Source organism: Lepisosteus oculatus, chromosome 4 (genome assembly GCF_040954835.1).
Source record: "Lepisosteus oculatus isolate fLepOcu1 chromosome 4, fLepOcu1.hap2, whole genome shotgun sequence".
Lineage (NCBI taxonomy): Eukaryota > Metazoa > Chordata > Actinopteri > Semionotiformes > Lepisosteidae > Lepisosteus > Lepisosteus oculatus.
This window is the reverse complement of record NC_090699.1, coordinates 56,820,657-56,842,916: the sequence shown is the minus strand read 5'-3', so window position 1 is coordinate 56,842,916 and position 22,260 is coordinate 56,820,657. Positions and strand designations below refer to the sequence as shown.

At 41.5% G+C, this 22,260-nt stretch overlaps 1 protein-coding gene across 1 annotated transcript in view; it reads right to left on the bottom strand.

Moving 5' to 3' along the window:
- il17rd (interleukin 17 receptor D) overlaps positions 1-22,260 on the bottom strand; it is a 37,592-nt gene that overhangs the window by 9,894 nt on the left and 5,438 nt on the right. Inside the window, exons 2-5 of the mRNA XM_015347910.2 lie at positions 4,776-4,836; positions 3,868-3,993; positions 1,457-1,575; positions 628-748 (exon numbers count right to left, since the gene is read on the bottom strand). Coding sequence (XP_015203396.2) covers positions 628-748; positions 1,457-1,575; positions 3,868-3,993; positions 4,776-4,836 — 427 coding nt within the window. The remainder of the gene's footprint in view (positions 1-627; positions 749-1,456; positions 1,576-3,867; positions 3,994-4,775; positions 4,837-22,260) is intronic.

Genomic DNA, 22,260 nt, shown 5'->3' with positions numbered 1-22,260 from the left:
TGAATCAGCTATTGACAGCTGGTTAGTCAGATACAAGGGTAAGTAACGTGAGGACAGGCTGCTTGTGGCTCTGTTCAGCAGCTGAATTTGTGGGAAACAGCAGTCCTACCCTTCGGTGACATTTCTGAAACTCAGGACTGAGTGCAAAAGCACGTCAACCAAAATAAGCCAAGCAAACCAAATAAAAGGCATCAATTAGCGCTGGGGACATGGAGTGGAACTGGCACACCTGTATCCCAGCAGAGACAGCAAGCCTGCAGGAATAGGGTCCAGAACCACTACTCTAGAGTGTACATGGGCTAAAATAATTGTCAGTTCTATAAGAATAAGACTGGAATTGGTTTTACGTCTCATCTAAAGGACGGCACCTTTATTACAGTGTACTCTATACTGGGGCATTAGGACCCACGCAGAGCATAGGTTGTGCGCTCTGTACTGATCCACTAACACCTTTTCTAGCAGCAACCCTATTTTTTCCCCAAGAATCTCCCATCCAGGTACCGACCAGGCTCACACCTGATTAGCTTCAGTGGGTTGCCAGTTGTGGGCCGCAGGGTGATACAGCTGTGCGTAAAAAACAAAAACTACGCCTTGACTGAGTAAAAGCCAGACGCAGGGATCACTTACTGTTTGTTCGCAAGAAGGATGGGGAGAAGCTGCTTTCGTTCACGAAAGACGGGAACGGCACAATCCTTATCATGTAGTCCGTTTCAAAGCTCAAGCCAGGAAAGGGCTGGGAACTCATTTTCTACGAGGAAACAATTGTAATTACAGAGTGCGGCGTGATACAGCACAAGGATCTCTTTTTTTTTCTCTGAAGAGATGAGAAGCAATGCCCAGGAAAAAAAAGTGATCATTCACACATTAATTTATATAACAGGGAAAATAAAATAAGAGCAAAGCATTTAATGATGAAGTGAAAAACTCAGATAACACAATACTGTTAATGTTCATTTGTATTCTTCAGCTGTATAAAGAGATTAAAAAGAGACCTGGAGCCGGGAAGCCAGCCACGCAAAACGATTTCTAATCATTCAGGAAAGACACTTCAGCTTCTCCTCGTGCCTAGATTTCAGATCAATATTAGTCTGTAAAATCCTTGAGGTTAAGTTGGAAAACTCTCTTTTAAAAGCAAATATAGCGTGAAACCCACACTGATATCATTACCCTTCAGGCCACATGAATATGTGTACACACAAAAATGGGTGAATATTCTACTCAACGACCAAAGTTAAAGTTATAATAAAACAAATTGTCCCATTGAGGATATTGAGACAACAGCTTTGTTATATTTCAGCCTATATGAGATTCAAATTTTGTTTTCCAGGTTTTTATTTTAGACATTTCACATGGAGTCCTCAGAAGAAATAAAACTAAAATTGAAAGGTGTTGAGAAAAACTGGTCTTGATACAGTTTAATATACTAACTTGGGCAGGTGGCTTTGAAACGACTTACCACATTCCTGAATGAAAAATTGAGCTGTCGGGGATCCTTTAAAATCATGTGCTGACATTGCTTCCCTTCCGGGTTTTTGTCTTCCAGATATACTCTAAATCCCTTCACATGTTCAATCCCTGAAGAGAAAAAAACAAAACATAAGCAGTTGAGATCATTTCTGATCAGTGACATCAGAACAAAAGGTAAGAGCAGTTTGGGGGGGGTTGAAGGCTGTCTGTCTTTCTTTCTCTAACATTCACTTTCGAGAATAACAATTCTGGCTGCTTTCCACACATCATTTCTGTTATTCTGTGTAGGATTTCTGCTTTTAAAGTGTATTAGGCATCTAGCAGAAATTCTGCCATAGCAACAACCAGGCCCTTTCCAGACTTTCCAGAATGGTCCCCGGCATTGAGACTAAAATCCTATTTGCCAAGCCACTGTAGAATTTCTGATAATCCTTAATATGCTAAAGGGGTTAACAATGCTTCTGGGTGTGGGTAAAATCAGAAAAAAATATCTCTGTTCTCGTCCCTTTTCATATTGATTTTATTATTCTATTATTAGGAACAAATCTTTGAGCACTGCAAGAATGCATTATTTAAGATAGACAGATATGACATTAAAGCCTGCTTGAGACTGTGTGAACGAGCATCACATTCTGTTGAAACTTAGGCAAATCAGAACTGAACTGGTTGTTCAGTTTGCTTGGCACTGAATGGCAGGTTTAGTATTCTGAAGCTTTATAAAAGAATTTGCCCAACTACCAGTAATTATGTACCTCATATATGCTGCAAATGTCGACATTAAGAAGAACGTTCATTGTATTAAAATACATGTTGAAATTGAAATGGAAAAGAAAGGTCATTTAAAAACAAGGTAGTTTGAACTTTTTCAAAGTTTCAAATGCATTTACCACGTCACACCCATTTCCCCCTTTATAATTCCAACACTGTATTTGCCTCATCTCTTTATACCCCTGATGCTTTCATGTAGAGCTAAAGCTTTCCTATTTCATTGCAAACACGGTGCCTTGGCCAGAGAGATGGTTTGTTTCATACAGAGGGATCACACATACACGTGTGCGTGCAAAGGTGCTGAAACAGGCTGTCATCATCCACCCTCAGTACCCCTGCAGAAGGCCTGCAATCGGACCTGCGTGCCAAGAGCATACTAGCTTGCCCTTTAGAATGCTCCAGCACCACCCTTTTAATTACATTTCTCTCTTATCGGTAGCAGGGAAGACATTCCAGCTGGTTCCTGTTACAGGAGGAGAGCCAGGAGCAGAAGAGCCTCTTCTTTGTGGCAGGTGGAAGGGGCACACCTCACCCCTAACCCCCCTCCTCCTCCCTCTGCAGCAGATCCTATCCACCTACCCCATGAGGGACTCCAAAGGCAGAAGCCGCCAGACTGGTTCTCAGTGTTGGCGTGACCCCAGTTCTCCACTGGCACTCGTGTGGAAACAGCCCGGGCCTGCCTCTCACCTGAGCTCTGTTCAGTCCTGTCCTAATCAAAAGGATTAACCCTCTTGCGGAAAACAACAGGGCGCTTTGTCCCCAGACTCACACAAGGCCTCAGATTACCAAGTTCAATAGTAGCTTCCACGATACAGAAGCCAGGGATATCTCTTTTTCACATTCCTTCAGTAACATAACAGAACGGGATATTTGGGAGCTTTGTCTATGCCGGATCAGCACGGCTGTCAGGCAGAAGGATTTCCACAACAAGGGGGCAGGAGGCAGCTCGAGGCTTTGATCAGGTCGGGCCAAGTAAAGTCTTTGAAGATTTGTGGGGCTCTTTTTTCTTCCTCTCGTTCTCCCACTTCTCTTTTCAACAATCTCACGTAAATGTCTGTGAGATGCAACACAACATACATGCGCAGTTCAGGATCAAAATGAAGGCATGCTTTTGAGGACTATTTCATTGCAAAATAGCCCAGAGTGTTTTGCATATACACTCAAAAGGGATTTACTTTGTCCACCACTTGAGCGTGTAGATCACACTTCAGTTCCGTGCCTCATCTGAGGGACGTGACCCTCTAGTGCAGAATGTCTTCGCATTGGGGCATCGGTTTGAAAATTCTGGTCAAGAAAGACTAGCGCCACCTACTGGCCCACCAACTCCATTTGCATAAGAAGCCTGGTGATCCTTCCCAGTCTCCCATCCCAGTACTGACCAAGCTTGGCCATGCTTAGCTTCCGTGATTCTTAAGCAATCAGAAAACGGGGTGGTGATGCTCCAAGCATGTGAGAAGCCCCATATTTCTTCCTCAAAACGGTTAACATAACTAAACATTTGGGAAGAAAGTCACGGTGTTAATTTTGGGATGGAGAGTAGGTGCTAATATTCATCCAATGCGGGTTTCAGTTCACACTTTGGCAGCTCTCTATACCTGGCTAGTTAAGTCCTGGCCTACAGTGAAGACTTACCGAGAGGACTGGGATACCAGTTCACCACCACAGCAGCCTGGTTGTCACAGGGAAGCTGTGTGAATGTCACATTGCTTACAGGATGGATGGCATGTTTCCCTATCGGGTTCCAGTTCAACGTGCAGTCTGGAATGGCAGAAGAAGAAAGGAGTTAATTAGTGTACACAATGATCCCATATAGGCCCCGATACTGATCTTTTTTCCCCAAGGGGTGTTAAAAAATTCCTATGCTTCCATGCTCCCTGAGTCTTTTCAAAGCTATGGGGCATCAATGGATGATCACTCATAGCTGTGAAAGGTAGGTATAGGTTTAAATGCCAAAGGGAAAGCCTAAAAGGTAATATATGAATTACTACACTGCATCACAGGTAGTTCAGGCTGTATGTCAGAAAAGTGGCATTCCCTTCAGAAATCTGACACAGGAACTCCAAAAATACAACTTGTCGACCAAATCCCACTGCGTTTTCAAACTTTTTTTTTTTCAAAAGTTTTGCTTTAGCATCCTATTTGGTGTAACGCAAATTTACATTCAGATAATGCTGAATGAAGGGATACATTCATTCAGAAGGCAAAAATAATAATCTGCCTAGGACACTAATGACCATGAATATTCACTTGCAAAGCTCTTTTTCCATCCGTCACCTTAATGAAGATCCACACAATCGAATCCAAATGTAATTGGATTTTTTTTCCAGACTATCTTGACCAGAATATTTATCAGATTTCAGTTAGTCCAGTGGAGACTCTTACTGAAAGTTTCAAATTTAGCACGTTTCTCAGGCTAAGCCTGGCTGATTCATCTGCAATCCATTTGTTAAGGTAATATGAGTAGTAGTAAAAAAAAAAACAGAAGAATCCCTCTGCTTCATTCTAAATAAAAGCATTTGTTTTACTGAACACAGACTTACTGTCATTCCGGAACGTGACACCAGCTGTGCGACTATTGTCCTCCGAATTTGACAGCAGCCCCTAGAAATGAAGGAGATCCTCAATTTCCAGAAGCTAAACAGGAGCATAGAATTGCAGTGTAATAATGTAGCTCAGAATATACACATGAGAATAAAAGATGAACAAACCAGCATGATGTTTCTTGCAGGCGAAATGTAACCACTGAAGAACAATTGCAAAGTACATTACATTAGATGCATTTCAAAATAACCTTTCTAGTTACTTTAATGCTAATTCTTTCATCTTAGAGTGATGAAAGTCCTCAGTAGAAACCCTAAATGAGAGGTGGTGGGGTCAGGGAGAAAAACATCAACGTAGGGCTTATTCAATAGATCTTTCAACACAGTACAACTGTAATGTGCTTCCTGCTGAGGCAAAAACATAACACCTCCAATTACTACAGGAACTACTGATCATGGCAAAGAGATGTATACACAAAACAGAGCACAGAAAGGACAGCAATGTCATAGCATATACAACAAAAATAAAAATCAGAGATCAAGTCAATGCTAAAAGGGGAGGTATGAGTTGTAGGGGTGTGGAACAATCTACCCAGCCATGTTGTTGAAGCCAATATCCAGGCTTCCTTCAAGAACTAGCTGAATGAGATTCTCAGCTCATTTAATTACTGACCACCAAACAGGCTAATGGCCTTTTCTTGTTTGTAACCCTTGTTATGTCAAGCATCTTTGGAAGCACTGATAATGAGGCCCTTCTCACAGAGAGGTAGGGGTGCCAAGCAAGACCTGCATAACATACAAGTATTAGAAGAGTCTGTGGAAGGGGGACAAAATCACTGTGGGAAACATTATGAAACCATCCAGCTCTTGCATAAGCTGACAAATTAGACACGGTACAAATTCCATGAAACTACGAGGACTGCCAAGCTTGGTGTAATAGCTAAGGTGACCTCTGGCAAAGACAGCTGCTGGGAGGAATTTTTTTCTCGGTTGGGTGGTGTGTGGGGGGACGAGTTAAACAACATATGTTTTATGGCGTCCGTCTGGTTTTGGGAGGTACCGAGATGGTACTGCTTTGTTTATTTCCTGCATCCGGTATCTAGTCTCAGAATTTTCGCTTAGAATGGGATATAATTGCTAATTTGTTATAGATACAAAAAAAACATTCAAAACATGCGTCACAAGATGAACAGAATGCTGTTCAAGCCTCTTTTTTCCCATATCAAAATTCCCTTCCCATTTTTCTAATTCCAGAGAAACTCTCTATGGAACGTTTTCCATATTTGCTACGAAAAATATATACAACAAACCCATAATCTCTACACAACAAATCTATTCCTTTTTGCTTTAACAATGTCTTTTAGCCAGTGAGGAGCAATATTAAACTCTACAGCAAATGATGTATTTTAAAATTACCACCGAAGTTTCTCATAGTTTCCAGATATCACCAAAAGCCCCATTTTAAAAAAAAATAGGGCTTCAAACAGGGCATGTATCTTTTTTATTTTTACCTTAGTACATGTTGCCTTACAAACACATTGAAATCTAGCTGTGGAAGTTCACCTCTACATCCCCTCGAGACTATCATTGACTAATGCCCCCCCCCCCAAACACCCCCCAACCCCCCAAAAGCCTGCCAGATGTGTGCATCTGCAATGAAGCAAAGAGAGCTAGACCACCATGCAGGAACAGAAAGACATTTTCCGTCTATGCAAACACAGACATGCTCATCATAAGCATTACACCGACTCCCTGAAGTAAACTTAATTTCCTCTTAGCTTTTCCGAAACTGAATTTCTGATACTTGTTCCTTCGGCAAAGAAAAACAAACAGAATGGTTTCCCAGTACTCCCCCTCTGAAAGTTTGTTTTGCAGAAGCATGGAAAAATACCCAAATGACCATTATAACATAGGGAGCACACCAAAATCACAACAAATTTATGGCATTTGTTGAAGTGATTTGAAAGTGGCTTTCAGGATTTTTTAACTCATAGGAAGAAATGTTTACTACCAGGCCGGGGGGGTGATTCCTAATTTAACCACAGAATGAAGTGTTACTTGAATGCCTGAGGTCTTTAATGGCCCTGCTCACAGTCTCTGGGCCTAAACTTTGTATTTACACAGCATGTCTCCTTTAGCCAGACCTGCTGGTAGCTGCAACAACCACCTCACAGCACCTGAGACCCATAACCAGGCCATAGACACGCCTCAGCCTCGTCTCTACATGGGCACACTGAGAGCTGGACTCAGTACCCGTTTATCAACCTGTCATGGAGCACAGCGATGCTTCAACATAAGCTTTCTAACACCACAACACCAATGCTGTTTGTTGAGTGTTTCTGTCCTACTGCATCTATTTTTATGAGCGTCTTGCTGCAGAAAAGACATTCTTAATTCGAACAAGACGATTCCCACTTAAACATAAACAAATGAGCCTATTAGAAGGTGAAAAGATATCACCTCAGGTGCATGTATCCAGATGGTGGTATTCTCTAGTGTTTGCGCTGGAGTAGGCTGAGAGCACAGGGAGAACGAGCCCACCAGCTGCTGCATATGGTCTTAAAAAATGAGTCGTGAAAGGGAATGGCGAGGTGAAATATGGCCAGAAAGCATGATTAAGTGAACGACCAACCTTAGAATATGCATGACTGCTAAGACAGTGAAGCTATTGTTAAAGACATCTAATTCAATCAACCCGCAGACGATAGAGCAAACAAAGCTGTTTCCACACAGTGCATCGGAGCACATTCAGACTGGCCTTAATTCCAAGTTTCTGATAATCAGTAACTGTCACAGTCCTGCTCAAGCCGAGATTTCCTGCTAGAACCATTTCTCTACCTTGGAAAAAACAGCTGCACAATGCAGTCCGCCTGAATTTTTATTACTGGGCACGGAAGCCAGGAAAGCTGCTGCCAGGCTGCGACTTCTGAACACATCTATAAAACTTCAAGCGGTAGGCTTATTTGCGCTTTGATTTTGACATTATGCTTCAGGGGAAAAAAACAATACAAAATGAGAGCAAATTAGGAAGTAGCCAATATCAGTGTTGCATAGGTGTCCCGATTAGGTTCAAAATTAGTCGCACCTTAGGATCAAACATCCAGTGAAGTTGGTTTTCGACACTCCTAAGTAAAGTCCTAAGTTCACAGCTGGTCTTTTTTGTGCCTGGGAGACAGACATTAGTATTTAGGTGGAATCTTGTGCAGCAAAGTAAAAACAGCAGCATGTCTCAACAGAGAACTGCAGCAGGTGGAGAGTTCTGATATTTAATAGGCACAGAGTAGAGACCAAGGCAGATCCCTCCTGACCAGGTGTTCCACCTATTTGCAGAATAATAATAATTAAATCCTCTCAAAGACATTCCGCAGTTTCTCAGAAGGCAGAAGATAGGGTGCTTGTGGCTCAGTCTGACTTGTGTTCAAAAGGCCTAAAATCCATAACAGTTCCAAACAAGTAATGAAAACAGTGAGTTTCAACTGATTGGAACTCTGCTTTTTCGCTCACATAATGCTAAAAGAAGGCCAGAAAGTACAGCAACCCAGAGGAAAACAAACTACGGCATGGCGGCGATCCCAGGTAGACACAGATGGGAAGAAATACTTCAGCGCCAAGCCGAGCCAGTTGCTCCTGAATCCAGAACATTGGAAACATATCAAAAAATGGAAAAAAGTGGAACAGGATGCAAGATGGAATTGCCAGGCCTTAGTGTGAGGTGTTGAAAGCATTTTTTCTTTGGTGTCGATGAAGGTATATTAGAAAGGTACCTGCTAATCATGTCCCTACCTGAACGAATGAAACCAGGGAGAAAATGTTTAAAACGCTCAGAGGGAAGGATATCTAACAGACACATAATGGATGTCTGAGAATCTGGACTGCAGCAAGGCTGCTGTACTTTGTGCATTTTAAGCATCATTAAGTATCCAATTGATGTTGCGTGCAAAGGAAATGTTTCATTTCCCAAGACAACAGGGCTCATGCTATTTGACATATTCTTTTAGTTATCTGGAATGCACTTCGTAGAATTGATCCAAATTTAAATGTGAAAAAGATAACTCACAATACAACTTTCTCATCAATCAAATGTTCCTTGTTGGGCATACTTCCTAAGTCACCACGGTTTCTCGACCAGGTGCCGTCGCAAAAGAAAGCGAGGGGCAAGCTATGTATGTTCAACACTACAAATCTCAGGCTTGCTTCATAAAATGTAACACGAGGCCCCAGATTATGTTATTAAAAAAACAGGCATTGCCCCATGTGATAAGAATTCTTCCCCCTTCAGGATAGGTTACCTAGTATATTGCATCCATAAATGTTTACCTAGTTCAAAAGAAAGAAGAAGTCTAGAACACTCTTCAAATCATATCTACAGTGTGTGGTCATAAGAGCTTGTATAAATACTAATGAATTACATTGGCAAAAGAATTGTGTTTATTACACTGAAATAACAGGTGAGATCCACAGTTGCTCAAACAGCAAAGGTGTTTGCTTGGATCTCGGGTCGGACTTGTAATCCAGGTATTACTAGCTTGTAACTGGATCGTGCCAACAGCCAACACGGGATTCCCCAAGCAGGTGGAGCACAGCTTGCTGCGTGCCACCGGGACGGAGATGGAATTGCTTCACCAGGGATATATTTTGGGTTTTGAGCAAACACTCACACCTTCTTGGACACCTGGAAGCTGGCGGTGACATCAGTGACAGATGTGCTACGCTACGCCTTGAAGTGATGACACATCTCCTTTCCGGAGCTGGCGGAGTCTGAAGTGGGTCAAAAAGATAAACGCATTGATAAGACAGGTGGGTCCTGCCCATCGCCATTTACCGATCACTAATTGATTTCACGGGCATGCTCATCCAAAGCGACATACGTATGCACCCAGTTCCGCAGCTGGGTGTTTTACTGGAACAAGGTGACGTGCATTGCTCAAGGGTATGACAGCGGTGTCTCACCAAGGATCTGAACCTGCAGCCCCGCAGTTGCAACGACCCTCACTTCTGCTGAAAAAGAGCGGATGTTAAGCTTACCACTCGACAAGGATGAGATTTAAATGTACGCGCGCAGATCACAATGGATTAGCAGCTCATCGCTTCATCTCAACTCAGCCACTTCATCTGGGACATGTGTACATTTCATCAAAGTCACCGCTGTGAGCCGAGGCATAAAGACACAGCTGGCAGTTACTAATGGGGTTGATATATAAGGAAAACCATGTTTACAATTGCATAAATAAGTACAACAGTAATTCTTCGGTCCTGTCCTTCAGCATATTACTGTGTCGTAATTCACTAGGTATCTAAATAGCTGTGAATTTTCCAGTGACGGGAGGCCAGCCTTTTAGCATAGCTGAGCACACTGCTGTCTGTCGGAGAAATAGTGATGAAACTCAACAAAAGGATATTCTGTACCGGTCACACAAACGTAACAATACCTGAGGAACCCAAAAGGTAAAGGGACTCGCTGGTAGCAGTGACAAGTCACAAGATGAGTCTGCCTACACCTCCTTTTTTCCACTTTGTGAGGTTACAGGGATTAAGTATTACCGCTAAAAATACTTCAGGAAAAACACACAACACGCTGTTCCAAACTGGGTGGGTATAGAAACAAAAATAACGCATGATCTAAAATTTACATCTTACATTATATATAGGGAGTTTTACTGTAAAAAAGGTATTTCAAAATAAAGTCTCTCTCAGCAGTAGCACAAGTGAATCTACAATGTATAAGTGTACAACAGATTATAGCCCTTCCTTCAAGTGTGCAAAAGACCAGACCGTTTCAGCAATAAGTCCATCCGTTATCAAACTGCTTTACCTATAGACACAAGGCGGGGTACACTCTGGATGGAACACCAGTCCCTCACAGGGCACACACAGACACAAACACGCTTACATGCACACCTGGGCCAATTCTCCCAGAAGCCAATTAACCTACCAGTTTGTCTTTGGACTGTGGGAGGAAACAAGAGCACCTGGAGGAAACCCATACACAGAAGGGGAGAAAATGTCAACTCCACGCAGATAGCACCCCAGGAATTGAGGCCTGGCTCAAAGCGCTACACAGCTTACCACCGAGCCACTGTGCTGCCCAGCAATAAATCTTCTTTTATCATCACAAAGGGGTGATTCTAGAAAAGTCTTGTTTATTGGTGTATCACGTTTTCATCAAGCCAAGACAGGATTACGCAATATTCTGGCATCCAACCTCACACATGAAATTCATTTAATGAGAAGGCTGCCAGCAACATTAGAAGTGGAGATGTTTCTCTTTAAATACCCCATTAGCTGAAACCCATATGGAGACGACTCGAAAGAAAAAAAACAGCATAGAATGTTTAAAAAACATGTTTGATCCCTCCCCCCTTCCAAATCCCCCACTCCATCGTAGACTTAACCCTACCAAAAAAAGGATATTTTTCTTGGTAAAAAAAAAAACAAACAACTATGCCCCATCCCTATGTGCTGCTCTGAAATCAGCTCTCACTGGGCTATTTTGCACTGATTAATTAGGGGTGAGGGAAGAAAGCAGAGAGAGACAGGGGGGAGAGTGGGGGCTGAATACTAATCTGAAAACCCGGGGGGGAAAAGAAACATTCTAGGTTAATTAACAAGCAACATTTGTTGGGCTTATGTGCAACTTTTAATTTGATCCAATAGCTGCAGAGCAGGGAACCTCCTTTCCAGCCCTGTTGCCTGGGGTTGTCCATAAAACTCCCTTGTTCTCCCCCCACTCCTGTCTCTTGTGGGAAGTTTTGTTTGGCCCAACTTAATTGGCAAGACATGTTTGTAGGGGTTTGCAAAATAAACTGGGGGGCTGCACAAAAGAAGGAGTCGCTCTCACAACAGAGACGGGGTTTAAAAGGGCACCAACAGGCAGCCATTAGTTCTGGGGGTTAAACACTGAGTTTCCTCAGTTCCAAAATTTACTATGTAACATGCCGGACTTTTATGAGCTTTATTTTCTCCCTGCTTGCTCTGGTTAGTTGAGCTTGTTCCCAGAGCACGGTTGACCGACAATAAAAAAAAAAACAAATAGCACCGGACTGTTCTGAAGCATTTGTGGAAGGAATTGCATTTCAAAACAAAACAAGCGTGCAAGAAAAGTATGTATTCGGTTTTAATGTTATGGTTGATTTAACATAAGAGCTCAAATTAATTTTGGCCAACAAAATGGATAATCAGAACACATCAGATACCCCCAGTATTTTAACACAAGAACCATAGAGCCTGCTTTGATTTAATGTTTGACAGTGTCCTTAAAGGCCTTAATGGCAAAATGTACTGAATTAGATAAGGGTACTTATTATTCTGATGTGTCAACCTCTTTCAGTACTGTAAAAACCAAGTTACACATCTTCTACCTGTTTCCATTCACCTCCGACTAATTATTTTATTGAACAGCCTGTTCTTCAGGATTCTCTTTCTAGTACCTCCAAAAGCTACATTTGCACTTTGTACACAAGTAACGACTGGAGTCAACATGTTACTAGTAGTATTTAAGCAATTGTGAGTTTAAAACGTCAACATTATTTCATTTGATGTATTTGGACAACACTAACCATACACAGCAAGAGCTGAATTGCTTTTATTCACCTCTGTGAAAGCTGACTGATGCAGAAAAGTCAACTTTCAAAAACAGCCTTCCCAAGACTTGGACTATAATACCATTAGCCTGTAACCATTGTTCTGTTTAGAGTCTTCTATTCCAAATCTCCTTTGCAGGAAATTCTTGAGTATTTCAAGGTCAAAAATACACCTGGTATCTAAGTATGTGGGTGCTGGTTGTTAGCTTTGGCCAGAGAAGACTGTGTTTGGAGGCACACGGTGCCAGGTCTTAACAGGGGAATTGACTTAGGAAAGATATTTTTGGTCATTAGCGGAACTCTTTGTTGGGATCATTTTCAATTGAAACCTGAAAATCTTTTACATTGTTGGTAATTACATTAGCAGACTCTGTCCCCTTATAATACTCATTGGATTTTTTCCCTCCAGTGGACATTAAAGAGATTCAATATTCTACACTTTGTATTTGCCTTTACAAATTTGGATCTTCGTTTCATATTTTTCTTCTTTGTCTTGGCTCCGACCTCAAACAGAGCTGGAAAAGCCCTCTTACCAGCTAATTCAAACGATGACATTGAGGAATGTGACTCATCCACAGACACTTTCAATCCTAACATCTGCAGTTCCTAAAGAAATTTAATCTGGTGTCCGGAATTTCAGCATCTTATTTAGTCAGAGTCAGAGCAGTACTCAATACTCCACCATTCAACTCTGTTTCAGCCGCACACTGCTAATAACACTGATTCTGAACCACCTAATGTTAGTTCAGGAATGCAAGTCTAAGACTACTGCTAATCAAGGGCTGTGAAATTACCCCTAAGAGCCTCATAAAACCTGCATAGAAGTATAAGACAATTTTATGGAAAAAAAATCAGCAGAATGCTAAAGACCACTCACACTGAAACCTGAGATTGCAATTGCAATCAATGTGTAGTGCTCACATTAGACGAAAACCAGTTTTGTTTGTAGTTTTTCATGTTTTAAAATGAGCGTCTTTAGCTTGTTAGACCATTATACAACCCAGATTCTATTTTAATCCAGTAAAGTAGTACCATATGCATAGAAGGCACTGTAAAATGTCAAACTGGATCACCAAGTTTGCTGAATACCTATGGCAGATTCAAATATAATCTTCAATATTCACTTTAGGTTGCCTATGGGCTAGAGATGTTGGACATTGGCTTTGACATCCAGTGCTGGAAATAATTAGGTGAAGGTTTATTGACTTGCATGCTCTCCTTCTGAGGGACTGAAGTCTCCAGCAGTGAGACTGATCAGGATCATTAACTCCACTGTGATCTAAAAGATGAAAGCCTGGAAACAAAACATGTCCCTGTGTCATTAAAAGTCATATGACCTGGCTGTCACCTAACAAGCACACCCGCTGGCCAAAATATTAGGAAAATCTGGACCAATGGATACTCTCAGTACCAAGAAATCTGGGGTATGTGTGAGGTGCAGGAGACAAGAACTGCAATGCTTACCCTAGCCAGAGCATTCCCCAGAGTTCAATCCTATGGAAAAGGTGAAGGTGATCTTGCTCCAAAAGTAGGCTGGATTAAATTGCAAATATTTCCAAATCTGGCAGAATACACAGGAAGTTGTTCTTCCTGTCTGTAAGAGGCCTAATGCATTATTCAAAGAGAGTTCCAAATATTTTTAAACAAATAAACTAAAATGTTATTATGGATCCATTACCTAAATTAACGTGTATGTGCACAACTGCAGAATATAGCACGTTACTTTTACGTGGAATTAAATCTTCTACCATGGTTTGCTTTGCCTCATAACGTGGCATACTGCAAGAAATCACCTTATCAGTCTGAACAGGGATTGTCAGGAAAAGATGAGAAGCACACAGAAAAGGATGAAGCACACAGATTTCCTAAGTGCACAGGAACAAGAGCTAGATGCCCAAGTTAATAGGCTCAGTCTGGCACTGGAAGTAGGAAATGACTACCCTTCTAAACACAGCCCCTCACACTGGACCTAAACACTAATAATGATTCATCCCACATGCGGTTTCCATTACCTAACATATGTCTCTAATTTTACATTCCCACAAGGAGTATTTCTGGGACAATTGCCTTCGTGTCCTTTATCAGGCACTATTAGCACTAATTAATCACAGTTTTTCCCAAAAAAGAATTCATGAACTCGGGAACATCACTGGAGGCGTAAGACTGAGTTGACTACAAAATGCAACTAACCATTTTACTCAGTGCCCTGAACAGCACAAGGTATATCTATAAGTCTTACTTCTGATCTCATTTGAACACAACTTTAAATCTTTCCTTTTGAAACAACAGTTTGGTTCTTATAATCCAAAAATGAGTGGAAGACAAGCTGTTTTAGTTTTTTGTGGTTTAATTCCACAATGCCCGGTGTTTACATATGGCATCAATGACGAAGGTATCCGTTTTTCGAATCGAAGCAATTAAACTCGACTGGTCTAAGCCTTTAATGTGATGGCAATTACAGAAATCATGACATTTACCCTTAATTTCAAACATGCTGTCACAAGGTCTTCATCAATATAAAAACAGACTGTAAAGATTCCATTCAGACAGCTGTAAGAATAGTTTCAATTTAAAGTTCGCTGTTCTCAGGAAATACACATTTTTATTGAATATTTTAAGAGCCTGTCATTTAAAAAGATCCATCATGAAAGTGGTATAAAAGTAACTAATAAAAACTTCCCTAAACAAAAATTATACCATAAAATCTTCACAACAGACTACAACAGTAAGCCAGTAAAAGCTTGTTTCTGATACAAAACAAGCTGTGGGATGAATAGACATCTGTTTTCCGGCACCAAATCCAGAACAGGGAATAAAAACATGCTTCATTCCTGTTAAAGATGGATCTAAAAGTCTATTCAGTCTTGCACAAAGGACAATTACAGTTGTTACATAAAAGCACCTGTGGATATTTAGTTCTGCCCTGATACAGCAGTAATCAATGATTCCATAACATAATGCTCATATTCTATCACAGGCAAAGAGCATTTTCTATGTGCCTATATACCTTAAGCTCCTATTTCTACTTTTCTCCTTAGCAAACAGCCACATGGAAGAAGGTGGGTGTTGTATATATACCAAAAATGCATTTTTATTTTTATACATTCTTTTTTTGCACTTGGTCGTCACCCAGCATTGAATTGTCAATTGTTCATTTTTGTGTCTTGTCTCACAGGAGCTCCTGTACTGCACAGGAGGAATGATGACGGAACCAACAAGCTCCACACACCCACATGCCCATCACTCCACTTATCCTATGACAAGCTCCCCAAGCTGCCCAATGCCTGAAAAGAGAGCTGGTGTGGTCTGGAGCCTGGGGAGAAGGTCATCCCTCGCTGACAGCACCGCAAAGCATGCAGGAGCTCAGGAAGTCACAGAAAATGTTGTTTCAACTAATCCTGTCTAATTCCAGCCCTGCTGTCAGCGGTGCCCTTCTAATTGTGCGCCACCACTTGGGGATTCCCAGTCACTGTCCATTGCTGATAAGGGGCGATATGACCCAGAGGACATAGGACACAAGTGGAAACTACATGGAAGTACATTTAATAATGACTTTTACACAAAGAATTGTGGGGAAAAAGGAAGACGCTTCCCAGTTATTTTGTGGAAACTGGAAACTGATACCATAGTTTCTTTCAAGATATGGCTGGATGAGACCTTAATCTACTAGCTATTAAGATAACAGGCTCTTATGGCCTCTTCTCGTTTGTAATTGTTCTTATTACCCATGTTCAAACTCACAAACTCACAGGCCAGAGAGCTCAATATCTACTCTCACAAGAAGTGCCTTTCCTGGATGAGCCACACTGGAACCAATCCATTCCTTTTTTCAAAAACAAAAAGACCTCTATGTTATTCTCCTCGGTACTGTATTTCATTATAATTCATGAATGATTAAAGAGGTCATAAAGTCCCCTGAAGGTGACAGAATTCTCGACTTTCTTTTAACAAATTTTATTGGTAACCTGTTGGAAATAAACAAGAAACACATCCTCCTTCCCCATTCCTGCTTCAACAGAAAGCTAGTGACCTCAGCAAGAGAGCACAAGGGAACCAAATACTATGTCTATAAGGGTGAAGGGTCATGCCTTCGATGACATGATTGAGTACCCTTTTTCACCAGAACAGTTGCTCATATTTGTGCTAGAATCTTAAGTTGTTGCAATTTGTACCAAAGGTAGCACATCATAGAAACAGACAATCGATGCACAAAGGTCCTTTGCTGTGTGTTCCACCAGCTTCAGTGCTGCACTGCATTCAGCTGGAAATCCGTTCTAGAAACTTGGAAGAATTATTTACGGCGCTCAGAGAAGTACAATGTGTGTGCACTGCTGGCTTGGGAATATGACAGGCAGAGAGCTCTACCTCGAAGCAAGCTGGCTTTCTCTGTCGATTTCGCCTGGACTAGATGAGTTTTCCAGTTGATCTCCCCCAACACCCTTGAAACTCTTCACCGTCCTAAATGGATTTTTAACTCTGTGTGTGTGTGTTTGACCCCTTGCTCCTACGAGACACGGGGTTTCTGGAATGTTTCTCCGAAGCATACCGTGGAAAAAAAAAAAAAACATTCCAATCTGAATATTCATAGACTGTTTGAATAGAAAACAGATTTATTAACTTTAAAAACTACATTGTTTACTTCATAACTACTGTAAATACCTGAATCAGATAGCTATATCATGTTCTGTTAAGTTTTCGCTTCTGTTAATGCATTCAGATCTTTCTAATGTTTGGGCAGCTACAAATAATTATTAAATCGAGTGTGCCTAAAAATGTCATAACACTGTTTGACCACTCTGCATTGTAGCCACTATTCAGCAGCAAGACCGCTTAAAGTATAAAAAATATTTTTTTCTTGGAGCGCTTGCATGTACAGTAGCGATAGCTCAATGGGCTGAACTATTTGCCATAATGTAAGGTTTCGTCGCTGAGGTATTATAGAGAACACCTAAAATATAAAGAGAAGTGCTGAAAAGCTTAGCAATAAAACGAAGTTGTGTCAACTGATACATTGTATAAATGGGACTAAAATGCATGTTAGTGACCTTCACTCCTTTCACTGCTTGAATACAGGATCTTTCAGCAGCTCCTGACACTGCCAGTGCTTCTATGGCAACTTTAATGTGTTATCTGATACTTTTTGAATACACACTTGTATCTTTGCTTTTGTAAATGTGCGTTTCAGTACACTTATCTGAAAAGTTTATCAGTTCTTGACGATCAGAACGTAACTAGATGAATAACAGGAAGCATGGTAACGCGTCTGGACATGTTCTCAATGGGCATGCCTTTTTAAAATTACCGCTAAACAGGCCAGAGGTGCTCCAGCTTTATTTCATGGCAGAGCTGAGCAATAAAAAAATGCAATGTTAAGTAGACTAGTTTGATATTTTAGCAAAGGTTCGACTTTGCCATCTTCCCAGAAAATGTTCCCTTTTCATGCAAATTGTCATTAATTACATTAAAGGAGCAATGTACTGATGTGTACTGTGGAAGCTAAGAATACACATTTGTTTTGAAAAAACGTGTGCGATGACATGACACAGTTTGTAAGAGTAGGAGTGTTATCCCCTGTGTCCTGGCTAAATTCCAATTTGGACTTGAACAATCTAGCTAAGGTTTACCCCTTAATTCAACTAGCAAGCTTTCACGTCTCCTGATCTGCTGTGTAGTGGGGCCGCTGGTGCAGCATGACTGCTGCATATCATTCAGGTGGACGCTACCCTCTTCTTACCGTAAGACTTTTCCATCTCAGATGGAGTGAAAGTAGGTGTGGACTGTCCAGGGTGGACAGAATGACCCACAGGGTACCACAATTCCCCTGCCCAACCAGGGAGGGGTGTCCTTCTGCCCCCGTCCCACATACCCAGAGGCCTTTGGGGATGGCCAGACATCCTGTCTGTTTGTTGCCAGATTTATGCTACAGGAGTGATCCTCCAGATGACATGGAACAATAAATTCCTTCATAAAGGAAAAGGGGGCTTCTGGGAGCTGGAGTGTAGCATTTCATGCTGTAAGAATGCGCTGCCTGCCCAGAGGGACTCCAGCAGCGTATTAAAGCAGCCTGCAAGCATGGGACCTTTAATGGAAATCCCAACAGCACCTCTGGCCAGCGGCAACGGTCTCCGCAGCAGCGCAGGCAAGGAGAGGAAAGTAGAAACATTAGCTCACTCTTCCTGGCCCTCTCCTTGAACGCGGGCCAGGCTAATTATCGCCAAGTTTTTCTACACCGGCCACAGAAACACAAAGTCCTCAATACTAACGTCCTCCCCTGCACAACAAACGATCCTGAAGCTCCGCGCAGGAACACCCCAGATGAACCAACAGCTGCAGACAGGCGTGCAGCCTTTCTGTGCCACACAAAAACTAGACCAGAGGCACAGACCGGAAGTGAAGACGACGCTTATTAAGATGCAGGTTACCTGTAAACAGTGCAAAAAACAGTGCCAAGATTAAAAGGACAGACCGAGGGGGGGCCACAGGGTAACAGGTACAAAAAACCAGCCAAGAAAACCATCCAATTCAAACCACCTCTCTGTCTTGCCCCTCAGAGCCTGGCTTTCCCTCTAACATTATCTTCTGAGAAGCGAGCAAGACAGGCAGTACATTTCAGGGCGCTCAGCACTGCAACACACACTTTAATTGTTTCTGGAAAGGCTGAAAAGATCCTCCAAGGAGCTGACAAATGTCATTAGGGCTCCAATCAAAGAGGCATTCGGCACAAACTGAAGGTAATTGTTTTTAGATACACAACAAATTTATGCCTAATCCCACACTTTTATATATTGTGTAAAATACAAGCTGTGAGCAGTGGAAGAAATCTTAACGGGTAACACTTCAGGAGAAAGCAGTGTGCACTCAAGCCTTCATGTGCCCAGCATATATACTGGTCATTAGGAATTACTTTATTACCACCAATAATTTCAGTGACAATGAAAATTTGCCAATTTGCCATCAAATACATATGGCAGCAAAACTCTCTGTGGTCTCCTATTAAAAATAAAACAAATTCTTCACACACTTATAGTACAAGGAAAAACTGCAGGGAAGAAACTCGGCAGTGGGTAAATTCTAAGAACAGCTCCAAGGAGCTCTGGAAAATACCTCCCTGTGCTCCCAGCCTTTTGAAGGGTTAAATGGATCCTGTTCTTGACATGAAACATTTTGATGGGGGGGGGGGGGGTCTGTAATCTTGCTCCTTGTATAAAACCTTTTGGCAGGGGTGGCTTTAGTGCCAGATCCTTAATTAAACGAGAGGAAAGAGGGCCTAATTGATTGTAATGACTGCAATCTGTCACACTGGGCAGATTTTCATCAAGGGGCTGAGGCTCAGAGAGGCTCAGCAGTCCTTTCTCCATGCCCAATTAAAATACCAGGTTTGTATAAATAGGAAATGGTCTGCTTTGAGGGGAGAGGGATTCTAGGATTCGTGAATGTCTGAGAGGAGCATTTACCAGTCATTCCATCAAAGACAGGACAGGAAACCGCTGTTTCCTGGCCTGCCGCTAGCATATATAAAAATGGATTTCTATTCAAGGCTCAAGTGTTACCATTAATACCATTAATATTAATCTTATTTACTTATTATATTGCCAGTAAGATTAATGGCACTTCAATGTGACAATATCCTTGTGTTTTGAAAGCTAAAGGCCGCTGATTTAAAATCCTTTTTTGAAACAAAAATCAGAACTAATCCACATCACTGAGGACATGTGAATGGTATATAAAGAAAGCTTGACTTTTTCCATAGTATTTTTTCACCTTAAAAATAGATATTATTTTAAAAGCAGGGGACCTCTTTTAATATAATATACTCATGTGGCATCCACAAGTACTTTACAGAAGAGTTAAAATATAAAGTCTAAACACGGGCTAAAGAAACGGACATCATTTTTTTCAAAAGCAAACATGTGCAACGTACAGTATTTCAGTGCATTAGGTGTACTGGCAGCAGTTTAATATGTACAGTCCTCTTGTTTATTTTCGTTTTATATCTCTGTTTCAGAGTCTATGTTTGAATCAGATTATTTTCCAGAGCTAGGTTTAACATCATCACCATAACAACTGATACACGCTTTTTTCCTTTTAAATCGACACCTTGGCCTACTGTGCAAATTGAAAGATTATTTAAACAAGTTTATTACATTCTCCCGACCTTTGGAAAGGTCATACATTACACACTTGCCTGCCGCTGTCTGAATCCATATTTTAAAGGGAGTGGGAGGAACTCAATAGACAATCACGTGCTGATCAGTGCTCCCACTGAGGTGAACAGACAGGCTACACTTTTAATTCACTTTTAACATACCTCCGTTTACCACGGACATATAACCATTCTTTCCAAACAGCAGGGACCCTGCCATTGAAAAGGAGCAGTGCATCTTAAAAGCTGTAGGCTCCGCTTTCAATAAAGGCAGTCCAGTGATTTCCAGTGATTCAGAGCCAGCCAACCAGGGATTTTCCCACAGCCCCACACAAAAAAGCCTCAGAGGTTAGGAGCTGGTTGGGTGGTTCTGAATGCTCCCTTAAGATGCTCCAGAAATACCTTGGCCCTTTTTTCATAGCATGAACGCTGCGAACTGCACCTCCCAAATATCATTCATCCGCAGCCAGATGTTACAAAAACGAAAGGGTCTTTGGGAATTCAAAAAAAAAAGTGTCTCACATTTGAGCGCACACCGGGGTCTGTTTAAGATCCTGGGACCGATACAATAAAAGCCCTGGACAAATGTGAGGCGGAACTCACTAAAAATGTATTTTTTTTTTACTAAACTCCACAAATCAAAAAAAGCGACAGGTGATCATTAGACATGGGGCTTCCTGAAAAATGAATTTGTGTAACAAGGACTGTGGATACGAGTTACAAAATGAGTGACTGGGAAATGCAGAGGGGGAAACTGAGAGAATGCTATTGCTGAAATCTGCATCGTCCCATCACATTTCCAGAGATCCTCACGACTTTCAGGAATGCAGGTAGATAAAATCTCAAAACCAGCAGGACTAAAGGATGTATTGTGCGTCAGAAATCATCTAGAGTCAGGACACAGTGATTAGCCGTTTATACCACTAAATTTGCTTCTTTTGTATTTGTACTATTTTATAATTTCAGTAACTCTGTGACATATATATATACACAAGTGACTCTGTGAAGTATAAGGCAGTATTTATATTTTTTTGTTTCAATTAACTGAGAAATCCAACACAAAGCTGTTCAATAAAGCTGTGGCTTTCACGTTGGCTGCCCGTCTTGCATATTGAAGATCAAAGGAAACTAGAGCAGAAAATTCAAACAGCGCCTTCAGAATTCAACATTCCCAAACTTGACTTCTTTTTTGCAGTATTCGTTCTGGCTCTTTATTTTCTGTCTAGTCACCAGGAATTGCATGTTCACAGGCTATGAAAGCACTTTCACGTGCTCCATTAATGTAGACCTTGATGAAGTTCCATTGGTTCAACTGTATGTGAACACAGACCTCAGCGAGGTCTGAGAGGGTGGGGAGCTGGGAGCTCAGTGGAAGTGCCACTGGACTGGCCAGCACAAACATCTTTAATAATGTCAGAAGGGATGGCTTCCCCATTTTTATTCAGCCAATATACATTGGGGACATCTGCATTCACTGTAGGTCATCAATGTGAACACTACATTCAACCTTATTGAAGTCCACTTGGTCAAAAAGCCTACAGCACCAACACCTGCTCTATTAGGCAAGCCTTTCTGAAACCCAAGGACTAAACATGCACTGCTTGACTACTGTCCCTCTGCAGAGTTTTTATTGAAAAAGACGACCAGAAGTAATTACTAACAAATAACCACAATATTTTTCCTGTGTATTGAAACAAAAAATGCATACTGGATCAGGAAATGTGGAAGTGCTTTTCTATAAGCTAATAAGACATAATTCCTT